The 12766-nt window shown below is 51.0% G+C and overlaps 1 protein-coding gene across 2 annotated transcripts in view; it reads right to left on the bottom strand.

The window, feature by feature from the left end:
• STXBP1 (syntaxin binding protein 1) overlaps positions 1–12766 on the bottom strand; it is a 48202-nt gene that overhangs the window by 9957 nt on the left and 25479 nt on the right. For both annotated transcript variants that reach the window (XM_081104128.1, XM_081104127.1), the window contains exons 7-16: positions 11808–11956; positions 10170–10254; positions 9304–9434; positions 8214–8321; positions 6762–6822; positions 4905–4970; positions 4128–4208; positions 2531–2669; positions 1761–1870; positions 240–341 (exon numbers count right to left, since the gene is read on the bottom strand). In XM_081104128.1, coding sequence (XP_080960254.1) covers positions 240–341; positions 1761–1870; positions 2531–2669; positions 4128–4208; positions 4905–4970; positions 6762–6822; positions 8214–8321; positions 9304–9434; positions 10170–10254; positions 11808–11956 — 1032 coding nt within the window. The remainder of the gene's footprint in view (positions 1–239; positions 342–1760; positions 1871–2530; positions 2670–4127; positions 4209–4904; positions 4971–6761; positions 6823–8213; positions 8322–9303; positions 9435–10169; positions 10255–11807; positions 11957–12766) is intronic.

Below are 12766 nucleotides of genomic sequence, written 5' to 3'. Positions count from 1 at the left end.
TCTCTGCCTCCTGCTTCCTAGAAATCACGTGGTCTTGGGACCTGCACCTGGCCGTCTGTTGGGTCTGCTCTTCACCAGCCCCAGGACAAGACGTGCTATGAGGCCTGAGAGAGCTCCGGAAGCCAGTCCTTTGGGTGTCACTGCCCCTGCTAGGCGGTGGAGCTGGAAGCATCAGGCCTTTATGTGAAGAGCCCTGGGCCTGGAGCCTGTCTCCACCCCACCCACCCCACAGCACTGACCTCCATGATGTCTTTAATAATCGGGGTCCATCGTGACAGCTGGTAGGTCTGCTCGCTGATGCGCTCCTTCCGCTCTGGCTTGCTCCTGCGACGCAACGTAGACTGAATGCAAACATAAAGATTAGACTGTCAGGCCATGTGGACCCCGGGGTCCCTGCTGGCCTCTGGAAACCCTCTCCCAAGGCCTCCTTTCAGAACGGCAGCACGGCCAACTCTAACGAGTGGGAGTGTTTTCCCTGGAAAAGCCAAAAACATGCCCTTCTAGGAACTGGAGCAAAGTTGGTTCTTTCTTTTCTTTTTTTAATATTTTATTTTTTTTTATTCTTATTTTTTATTTTTTTGTCAGTCCTCACCTGAGGATATTTTCCCATTGATTTTTAGGGAGAGTGGAGGAGAGCGGGAAAGACAAAGAGAAACATCGATGTGAGAGAGACACATCGACTGGTTGCCTCCTGTACCAGGGCCCAGGCCGGGGAGGAGCCTGCAATCAAGGTACGTGCCCTTGACCTGAATCGAACCTGGGGCCTTTTGGTCCACAGGCCGACACTCTATCCGCTTAGCCAAACTGGCTAGGGCTTATTTTTTAATATTTTAAATTGATTTCTAGAGAGAGGAAGGAAGAGGGAGAGAGAGGAGAAACACTGATGTGAGAGCAAAACATTTATCAGTTGCCTCCTGTGTGCCCCATACCAGGGATCAAGCCTGCATATGCCCTGAATGGAAATCGAACTGGCAACCTTTTGGTGCATGGGACAATGCCCAACCAACTGAGCCACACCAGCCAGGGCCAAACTTGGCTCTTTAAAGTCACAGCAAATGCAGGTCAAATTAAAAAAAAAAATCTAGGTAGTTAAAAAGAATACTTTGCTGTCGACTAACACCAGGAGAAAACACTACTTTGGGTAAGACTTACTCTTTGATTTTGTTTCAACAGCACAGGATGTACTGAAGGAATCGTCTCCATTCTCACTGTGGTCCCTCTTGTGAACATGGGTCTAAAAATGCCAGTTACAGGCCTCTGGTCTGGTGGCTTGGAAGGAACCCCCACTGGGTCCCTGCCTGGAGGCTCGTAGCAGGGTGCTGTGAAGAGTGCTCAGGATTCTTCCTCATCCTGGGCCCCCCACCCCCAGCCTCTCCTAGAGCCCACTGGGGGCTGGGCCTCCCGGACAAGCTGCCCTGACTTGGTCCTGGATCAGTGGCAGTGTTGATTCTCACGGAAGAAGCTGCGTCTGGTGTCCAAAGGCAGAGCCAGGCCAACCTGCAGGCGCGGCTCCTGCTGTGGGCTGGTCCACAGCACGGCTCAGCTTTGGCGCTGTGCTCCACGCCTGCCTGTGCACGTTGTGGCTCCTGGCGCTAACCCTGTTACTCATCTTGGATCTTTATTCCTCTGATTTTACCTGATCTCTCTTTCTCAGTGTTGAGTGTGTGCCTCATAAGCTGCCTAAGTAAGTAGTTAGGGGAGAAGAGAAAAGACCCACCAGTCCCACCCCCCCCCCCCCCCTGCACAAGGCTGGCCCTTACATCGGTGACGATGGGCACACCCAGGTGCGCCATGTTGGTGATGATCTCGCTGTCCTCCGGGGGGATCTGGGCGTGCTGGATCAGTTTGTTCAGGTTTTCCTCAGTGATGCCTGAGAGAGCAAAACCCGTCACCACGTCCGCCACTGCACAGTGCACACTCAGAGGCCCAGCCCAACGCCTGGCGGGAGGGGGACAGTGCCCCTTCTCCTCAGCATTGCTGGAAATTAACCTGCTCATTGCAGCAACTTTACCGTCAGGTGAGGACAAGATCAGGACTCCTGTTCCACGCTAACCCCCCATCCCGGGCTGCGGCCATCGGCAATTGCCCCTCAGGGTCTGTTTCCCTCGCCTCCTGCTCCTCAGCCACCCCAGCCACCATGGGCCCACATCAAGGTCAACATGGACAGGAGTCTCTGTGCCCATCTTTTTGCACAATGGACACATATGGGCAACTATGATGGGGTAAAAATCAGTTATTTAAAGGCACAGACTACAAGAGTGGTGCAAATTCAAGGTGTCTGGCAGACACGCTCCCTGCTTTAAGGGCCCCCCCACTGGCCCTAGGCCCTCGGTTATGAGTCCCAGACCACGGGTTAACCCTAGAACTACTGGGGCACAGCCTCCAGTGGAAACTGATTTGCCTGCGTTACATTTCCCCAAACGTAAAAAGCCCCTGGGATCTTCCTGTCAAATACCCTTCCACTCTTTTGACACCACTCTTCTGCCTGCTTGGTCCCCCCAGCTGCCCTCCTCGTGCCCACCACTCCTACCATTCTTGAGAAAGATGTAGAGGAGGATGATGCGGATTTTGTCGTAAGTGCTGACATTTGCGTCCAGCAGAATGGGGACGATGGCTCTCATGGGGTCCTTGATCTTCTCACCTTCAGCATCCGTGCCCATGGCCAGGTCCTGCAGAAACACGCCACACTGGCCCCACTTCTGGTGACAGTCTGGATAGGCGGTAACTATTGGGAAACTGCGGGTCCGTAATGTCTGGGACTGTGCTGGGTTGGGGAGGGTCCTGAGCAGGTACTTCCACTCTCACGACGCCAGCTAGCACCCGGGCAACTAGCACCGCTTTCTAGACCATCCAGGTTTCACTTTCGATGATTTGCCACCTTGTTTACAGGTCGCTGTTCCCTTCAGGAGGTGCCAGTGAACCTGTGCCAGCCTCAGGGGAAGCTTCGAGCGAGGCCAGCAGGCTCAGCCCATCAAGAACTATTGGTCCCGTTGTGGCTGCAACTTCCTCTGTGGTTCCCTTTTTTCCCTCAAGATCCCAGGAGTTCATAACAATTATGACCTCAAGTTCATGGCCTCTTCCCAGTCTGGGTGGGAGGAAGGCAGGGCACCTCTCCTAGGCCCCTTCACCTCTCAGTCCCACCACCAGCCTCACGGATGTTTGTTCAGCAGGACCTGATTCTAACACTTTCCAAAAGGCAGATTAAATGTAACTAGTTCACCAAATACTACTGCACACTCTGCAACAACTTAATTCTGAGGGCTGATCCCGACTGCGCTGTTACCGATGCAGAGATAACCCACCCTCTGGCGGTGAAGGCCTTCTGGAGAGGACGCCTGTGTCGGCCAAGATCCCCTGGGAAACTGACGGGTTCAGCCGGGCTGCGTCCATTCGAAGAGGCAATGAATCGGGGCAGGTCTCTCAAACCTAAGCTGAGCCCATCATATCAAACCAGAAGATGTAATCTCAGCATCTCACTGAGAACTTGAGCTGTTTTTACTGTGAAGCGGGCCTTCTGCTGAGGCCTCAGGATGGTTGAGTGCTCTCTCCCCCCCAGAAGCTGCCCCTGGCTGGGTCATGGTATTACAATGGAAGAACTAAGTGCTAGCTTACTGACCCCACACACCACACCACACCACACCACACTCCCAGAAGTCATGGCAGCATTGCATTTCCCTCTGCAGATGAGGAAAATACAGAGAGAAATGGGCACAGCAAACATATCCGTGACAGAGACACAACTCAAATCCCAAACTCTGACCCTTCCAGCCCTAACTGCGATCGGTGAGGAGGGGGCGAGTTCCCCACCTGCTACTGCACTACCCGAGGCCTCCAAAGCTGCTGTGGCTGCAGCAGGAGAAAATGCATTCGGATATAAATCAGCCGGCCCCACCTGTAGGGCTCAGAACCTCTGGAAAGCCAGACATGCAAAATCCACACGGCACGTCCTTCTAGACCGTCCAGTCCCTACCCTTGAGAGTGTGCGGCACTGGCTCGCGAGGTGAGACCACACGATCCCGTAGGCCTTCCCATCTCTATTTCCTATGATTCTGCAGGATGTTCAAGGTCAGAGGTTAAACTTCTGCTGGGTAAGTGGTCATGGCAGGAAGAGAAGGAAAGGGTCCTACCTGCTCCACCCGGCAGAGCTTGTCCACGGTGCCTTGGTAATGCTTCATGCAGTCCTCGGCAAGATGCAGGTGGGTGGAATACTAGGAAAAAGCAGTTTGTGATCAAGAATTACTCGCTGATATGTGTGCCACCTACCTAGGATGCATAAACACTGGGCCAGACACCAAGGAATCACCAGCCTCATGCAGGCCAGCACACAACCACCACAAGGCAGGGCATTATGTGTCGAGAGAGGGACAAACCACATTCAAAGGGTCAACAGGAAGGAGGAATCCTTCGTGGGTGGGATGGGGTGGGCTGTTGGCTGCACAACATGCCCACAAATTCTTCGATATTACTCCCTCCAGGAGGAGGAGCTTAGTACCCCCTCCTTGAGTGTGGGCTGGATTTAGTGACTCGCTTCTAAGGAACAGTGCGGAGGAAGTGATGTGTGATGTCCCTCATCAGGACCGGGAGGGCGTGTGACTTCTTTCCAGCTCTCTCTCCCAGCTCACTCACTCCGGGGAAGCCAGCTGCCATGTTGTGATGACACTCCGGCAGCCCCTTGGCGAGGTTGACGGAAGAGGAATAGGAAGAACAAAGAGAAAAAGATGAAGAGGAGAAAAGTCCTAGGAAAGAAGCTGTCTACTCCAGCCTCCCATTTTTGGCGAGTAAGAATGGAAGATGACTGAAGATCCGTGGGTGTCAATGGACCGGTCAGTGTGCCAGGACTCTGAGACGCCTTTCTGAAGCTCATTACACTCACGATCCCACTCGGTCACTTTGGATCGCCATACCTTGCTGAGCTCTTTCTGGTACTGGGGCATTTTCTTCAGCATCTGGGACAGGTCCCGCATGGTGGTCTGTAAGGAAAGGAAAGCAGAGGGTCTCACGCCCGTGGCCCTGACCTAGGAGGCTGAGCAAGTGTGGTGGGCGCAGGACAGGACAGCAGCCAGCACCGAAGCCCCAAGTGTGTTCTGTAACTCTCAAAAGGAATCCATTACACACAAGATCATGTGTGTTCAGACTGCCAAGCTTCTGCTCAAATAATTATTGACCCAAATAGCATGACTGTCTTATGGGTGGTGAGCTGAACTCCGGAGCCCAGCAGTTACGTTTTATTTGTTGGACTAGACAGTTATTGAGAGCATAGCTCTTGCCAGAAAAGAACACGTTTTTGTCCATCCACTGCCTCTCTGCATCCCCAGCTTAAGCTCTCTTGGCATCACGTTCATGTTGAAAGGCTGCAGCTGAGTAGACAGGGGGCAGTAGGGAGAAGGTGAAAGGCTGGAATCTGCATCCTGACAGGTGAAAGGGGTCTGCTTACCCTCTAACTGTGCGAACCACCTAATCCCACTCATTTATCCAACAAGAATTTATTGAATTACTACTACATTCCAGACACTTTCAGGTGCTGGACATACAAGGACCAAAAAAAAAAAAAAAAAAAAAAGGATGTCAAGTACTTTTGCCTTGAAGAGCTCACGTTTGGCGGGGACTGTCCCGTTGAGTGGCCTGGCGCTCTCTGAGGGTGTCAGTGTGGTGTACAGAGCAGAGGCACGGCACCAGTCTAGGGAGGAGCAGGGAAGGTTCCTGCTCCTCCCCCAGAAACAACACCCGACCTGGCTGGTGTGGCTCAGTGGATGGAGTGTGTCACATTCACCAAGAGCTCACCAGTTCAATTCCCAGTCAGGGCACATACCCAGGTTGCAGGCTCAATCCCCAGTAGGGGGGCATGTAGGAGGCAGTCGATCAATGTTTCTTTTTCATTGATGTTTCTCTCTCTCCCTCTTTCTCTAAAAATCAATAAAAACATTTTATTTTATTTTTAAAAATATATTTTATTGATTTTTTACAGAGAGGAAGGGAGAGGGATAGAGTTAGAAACATCAATGAGAGAGAAACATTGATCAGCTGCCTCCTGCACACCCCCTACTGGAGATGTGCCCGCAACCAAGGTACATGCCATGCCCTTGACTGGAATCGAACCCGGACCCTTTAGTCTGCAGGCAGACGCTCTATCCACTGAGCCAAACCAATTAGGACTAAAAACATTTTAAAAACAAAAAAACACGACACCTGAGCAAAGGACTGGGACTTCACAAGGCAAGGCCCAGACAAGGAGCTCAGGTGTGGCTGGAGGAAGGCGGTGGGAAAAGGAGGGAGACAGAGATGTCCGAGACCAGAGAGTCTCTGGAGCCTGATGACCCAGGTTCCATAGATGTGTCAGCAGGTGGGGCTTGATTCTCCTGGGAACGGGAAGTCGATAAACGGTTTTAAGCCAGGGAGTGGCACAATCAGAGCTCATCTCCCTCTGCTGATGGGTAAGCACCTCTGTAAACAGCAGGATAAGGAGAGGCCCAGGAAAGTTAGGTCATGAATTCTAATTCCTTCACAAGCTAAAAAAGGCTTCACAGTTCTTCCGGCTTAAAATGAATCATGATCCAAAACAGCAAATATGGATCCACAGAGTAACAAAAAACAGCTCTCTATAAATATCAGAAGACGGGGTCTGGATCTCAGTCTTGAATGCAGAAGTAAGACAAAACGATCACGGATGAAGGGAGGACTATGGCCCCCAGCTCCCCAGCTCCCCAGCCTGATGCCGGGGAGGCGTCCTCCCTGCTCCTGGGGAGAAAGCAGGGTGGGCTCACCTTCTCCCCCGTGTTCATTCTCTTGCTGGAAGAAAAATCTTTCAGAGAGCGGGTGACTTCCCTGGAAGACAGAAGAAGGCAGCTAAGTCTCAAAGCAACACCAAGTGCCTCTGTATGAGTGATATTGGATAATGCAAGAGTCTTCCTTTAGGAAAATGTGGTGACTTCTCCTGTCATAAGGGACACATTTCAAGTGACTTTCTGAGACAGACAGACAGACAGACAGTGTTATTCTAGCTAATGTTTTATTTTATTTTATTTAATTTTTCTAGCTAATATTTTAAACCAGGGTTCTCCAGAGTGGGGTGCATGAGATGATTCCAGAAGAGAAAAGAAAATATTAGGACATCTACTTATGCTTATTTTACTTCATCCTTTTCAAATTTATGTTTTTGTATATGCTGTAAAATATACACATTAGTACAACAAAGCATATATTTTACTTCACAGATAAATTTAATTAAATGTAAATACTGGAAATGTGAACCAACATTTTCTAAAGTTGAGTGATCCCCAAAGTGTGGAGACCACTTCTCAATAGCAGAGCTAGCCAAGACTATTATTTTCTCACTCTTGCCTGTGAATTTCCTGAGGATAGCACCGACTCAATGTGGCAGAATGTGTCTTTTTCCAAAAGCAGAATTGTTTAAAGGTCTTATAACATTTACATATTGGAAACATTTTGAAACATTTTCAGAGCAAAGTCTGTTCTGTGTGTGGAGACAGTTCTTGCTCAGAAATTTTAGGTATGACCACAGAAGAGGAAGATCACACACCAGCTACATAAGAGAGAACTGCATGGTGGGGTCTGGACCTTTAAATGGAACAAACTCATTTTACATACTTAGTGTTTATAAAGCACTAGAGGCCCAGTGCACGGATTCGTGCACCAGTGGGTTCCCTCGGCCTGGCCTGCAGGGATTGGGCTGAAACTGGCTCTCCGACATCCCCCAAGGGGTCCCGGATTGCGAGAGGTCACAGGCTAGGCCAAGGGACCCTACTGGTGCATGATCGGGGCTGAGGAGGGACCACAGGAGGGCTCCATGGTGTGTCCAGCCTGTCTTGCCTGGCCGGACCCCAGCAGCAAGCTAACCTACCGGTTGGAGCGTCTGCCCCCTGGTGATCAGTGTACAGCATAGCGACTGGTTGAATGGTCGGACACTTCGCATATTAGGCTTTTATTATATAGGATTTCGCTGAGAGGTACAAATGCTTTCCAAAATCCTAAAGTCCCCCTAACACAGAATGAATTTTCTAACTTCCTGAAGCTGGTGGAGCCCTAGCCAGGGATCAGAAGGGATTTATCATCAGAGATTAGCATGTTGGACACTTTGCTGAGGCAGCGAGTTCATCGCTGATGCGCTCCACCCCAGCTGCCCAGAATGCACACTGGAAACACCTTAGGGAGAGAGAAACGCCTCGCCCTGGAGGAGGGCGGGGGGGGGCTCTTACTGGGACACCTCTGCGATGTGCTTGTGGCGCAGCGTTATCCAGAGGTCGTCGTCTTCGTCCAGAAGCACTTCCTTCACCCGCGCCTCTCCGATGCCGCTCGTCTCATACCTAGAGAGGGGAGGGCCCACAAAATCCATCCAAGTCCCCTCTGGTTTGCAACAGACAAGAGCTCACAGTCCTCAGCAGACAGATGTCCCCAGGAATGACTTTACAAGCTCCATGACCATCTGGTGTCTGCGGAATGGGCACTAATGGCTGCAATTCCTCGGGCAGAGAGCTCCAATCAAGGTCAACTGACACGGAGTCCCGTTTTAGATGCTTCAGGGTCAGCTGACGTGAGCGCCACCTGAGCCATGTGGCTCGGGGTGTGAAGTCAGGTTATAGGTGAGTTACAAGGGAAAGACAAAGGCCACCCTTTGTCCCTCTCTCAGAAAGGCCTGAGCACCACCCAATGCGGGGTGCCTGACACCTTCAGCAGTGACCTGCACAGGCCCTCGGCCTAGGACGCCTGTGAAAGCATGAACATCAAAGGAAGGCAAGAACCACAGGTGCCAAAGGGATAAGAGCAGAGATCCACTCAGAGTTCCAGAACTTTCATTCACTACCCTTATAATCAATGTAAATGACATGACAGCAGTGCAGTCTGTTTCCATAAAAATAAAGATTAGTTTTTAGAAACTGAATTTCTAATGATTGCTACCAAGAAAAATGTTTATAATGAAGGAAACGGCTCCTCTGCAAATGAGTTCGGTAAGAAACTCCTGTGAATATATCTGTCATCATATTTGATGATCTGCAAGTAAGATTCAACTCTGAAAAAGATACGCACACATGCCCAAATCGACGACATACTGACACGAGAGCAGACTACAGATCTGGAAACTAAAGTCTTTGTTCTCCCCAAAAGGGGCCTGGGTTCCTGGCTAGAAGGGCCATGAGGATTTTGGGAACTCACAGACAAGCTTGCAGGCTAACTGACAAGACTATGGAAACACCCACTTCTCCTAGGATTGATGACGCCCTTTCCCTAAGTCAGAGGTTGTATCTGGTTCGTTTGCAAAGCTGCAGTCCCTCTGGGCGGTATACTTACTTGTACACATCATTCTCGATAGGCAGCAGATCGTAACTCATAGCCTGAAAGGTCAGCTCATGAAGAACAGGGGAACTGGGGTCGAAACCGCGGTCCAGGATCAGGAGCTGGGAGCGAGCCTTGTCTGGGCCCTAGAAGGAAGGACACGGGGGACTTTCACAAGCCACTCCATACAGTGCTGGCTCTGCACCACGCATGGCCCTCCTGCCAAAGGGGCAGCAGGAAGTGAACTCGGAGACAAAACCTACTGAAACAGCACGGAGCACAGTCCCTTTACTGCTTGACCAGAATACCAGTTCACACCGTGTGAGAGAGAACCCAGGATGTCTGTTTCATAGCGAGTGTCCTTTGAAGCAGATCTGAAACGGTGGCTGGTCCAAGGTGAGCTCACAAAGAAGAGCACCACTGGGTTCAGCTACGAACGGGTGGCCCACCAGGCATCTGCCTGGGCCGAGGGGTTCCAGGCCCTGGGACTTGTGGCTGTAAACCCGAGATGACAAGAACTCTGTGCCTTGACTGCAGTGGGCTTACAGGAATCTATACATGTGATACAATTAAATAGAACTCACACACACACACACACACACACACACACACACGAATACGTGTGCAAACTAGTGAGATCTGCACAAGGTCAGTTTTCTGGGGTTGACATTGTTCTGCGGAGGGGGTTCCCAGGACGCAGGGCTTTCAGTGCTAAATCTGGGGTCATCCCGGAGAACAGAAATGAGTCGTCGCCCTGGCTACACTGACCAGAGTCTCAATCGGCCTGCCCAAGGGGCTGAGCATGTCACCAGAGGCCACGAGCAGGGACAGCGGCACTCACATCACCCAGTGAGAGAATCCCATGGTCCACGGCCACTTACCTCGCCCATGGTGGGGTCATCAGCTTTGTAGGCGTCGAGCTTGTCCTGGATTAGCTGGGCCAGCAGAGCATTGTCCTTGTACTCCCTGCCGAGGAGGAGAGACACGGTGACGGGCCTCGGGAGAGAGGCAGGACAGTGCAGGCAGGTCAGGGGGCACGCGTGTTTCACCTGCATTGCTCTTTTACAATGAGGACATAGGCACATATGCGTGTATCATTAAAAAGGACAAACAGAATCAAATATTTAGCTCTGTTCCTGGAACAGAAATGAGTGAAAAGCAGCTTCCGATGAGCAGCCTCACATCAGCAGAGGGTCCTGACCATCCGTCCTTTCCCCGGGATCGGCCATCTGAGCCTGACCCACCTGAGTCTCACTTCCCTTGACTCAAATCCCCTTGGGTCTTGTTTGCTAGCAAGTGAGAACCTCTGAACCTTACCCTGGGCTCAGCCTGACAGCGTTTCCGGGGCCCCACCCGCTGTACACAGTGTGTGGTGCTGCCTGCCACCTGGCCAGGCTCAGGCTGAAGCGCCTCTGCTCCCAGCCCAGCCCTCCCACGCATGAACTCCAATCCGCCACTCCTCTGTCAGGGGAGATGGCCTCGGCCCCATCTCCAGCTTTTGTCAGGGAGCACCAACAACAGAGGGGTCAGACGCTGGGGCAGACCAAGGGAGGCGCCATTCTACGGTTACACGTCCAGCAGACAAAGGCAACAGGCTGGGTGGAACACTGACCCCCGCACTCCAGGTTCAGGCCCTCAGCTCCTCTGGCTCCAGTTTCTCCTCCCCTGACTCCTGCGTTCACTCCCCCGTCAACCCCCCAAAAGTTTCCCGTGGACAGCCACTGAAAGACCTAATCCCAAAGCTGGCATTGGAGGCCTCCAGAAATGGCCCCATCTCGCCCTGCCCTACACACTGTGCTAGACTGCCAATCCTCCTCAAACTTGCCCTTGGTTTCCCCAGCTCCATGCTTTTGCTCATTCCAATGGCAAAGCCAACTGTCCACAGAAAAGGCCCTCTGGTCCTCATCGGTCTTTTGAAATCCAAACCTGTCCTTCAAGACCTAGTTCAAACGACCCCTCTAGTCTGAGCTGTTCTTGATCCTCTCAGCTCGAAGGGCCAAAGGGCCCTTGGCTGGTCTGCCCTTAGTCATATCTCGCAGGGCTTACACTGCAGGTGTGCACAGCTATGGCCCATCTGCTGGGATGTTCCCTGCCCGCCCGGATTGGGGCTGTGTCCTCAGGTGGAGTCTCCCCAGCACTTAGCACACAGCAGGTAAGTGATGCATGGATGACTTTATAAAACCTGACTGTGTCCTTTAGAGAATTATTTTACCTTACTCTGAAACAGCTTCTGCAAAGACGATGTTTGTTTTTAAAGGTTAGGAAGAGATGCAAAACTACAGGGACCTTGGGTGCCACTACATAGGGGTTCATATTTCAGTTACACATAACTGAACATATATGTATATTTCATGCTCTTTTCTGTATGTGTTACTATATTTCACAAAATTTAAAAAATGACAAAACCGTTGGAAGAATAATTATAAATGCGAGCCACTCAAATCTTGACCCTGAGACAATTGGCAAAGGAATGTTAAGGCCAGAGGAGTCGGGACAGTTTCTCCCGAGCGCGCTCTTACCCACGATACCGCACGGCGGGGTACTCCTTCAGCGTGGCACACAGAGTGGCGATCTGCTCTGCCAGGCGCTCTAGTATAGGATTCTTCATCTGAGCCTTGTGGGGGCTGTAGAAGCTCTGGAAAGAGTCAGCCGAGTCCAGAGAATACACCTGAGGAGGAGGCAAAAATACACGCATGTATAGTGTTTGCATCCAGGATGCTAAACGTCAGAATTTTCTCCAAACCTGATAGCGAGTCTACAGAGCATGTTTTCATTTATCCTTCAGATCTGGGCTGGGTGTCTGCTGGGCCAGGCACTGTGCTAAACACATGGGAACTATTCGTGACCAAAACATGATCATCCTCGTGGAGTGCGTGAAGGGAAGGCAGGCAGTAAACAAACAATAAACATAAAGAAAGTAAGTTGTATGGCATGTGAGAAACTGGTGTGTGTATGAGAAAATAAAGCAGGGAAAGAATGCCCGGATGGGCTCGACAGGCAGGACAAGGCCTCCTGGAGAAGGTGACGCTTGAACAGGGCTTGAGGAGGTGCAGTTTCTCACCAGCAGGGACTTCCCCAAGGAGGGATGGCTGTGCCAAAACCTGAGGCAAGTGTGTTTGATGAACAGTGAGGAGACCGGGAGGAGAGCAGGAGAGGAGGCTAGTGTCAGACCTCAGAGGCCATTAGAGGGTTAAGTAAATAAGGGATAAGCTAGAAATTGTGCTGTGACTGTGTGCAAATGGTGCTTTTTGATTGAATAATTTTGTATCCTCAGGGGTATGTTCTAACTACTTTTCTTTTTCTTTGGAGAGTTCGGAAGTGTAAAGTTTTCTCTTACACTACCTAGCCTACCAGCTAAGTATTTTCTCAGAATCTCATGATGTGAACCGCCCTGATCATCTAGAAAAGCGAAAGGCTGTGTTTGAAGTGTATTGCTTTTTAAAATCTATGCACTATGGTGTGCTGGAACATGCTAAAG

The sequence above is a fragment of the Myotis nattereri genome, assembly GCF_964212035.1.
Source record: "Myotis nattereri genome assembly, chromosome: 12".
Lineage (NCBI taxonomy): Eukaryota > Metazoa > Chordata > Mammalia > Chiroptera > Vespertilionidae > Myotis > Myotis nattereri.
Note: the sequence above shows the minus strand (reverse complement) of the source record. Positions and strands in the feature narration are given on the sequence as shown.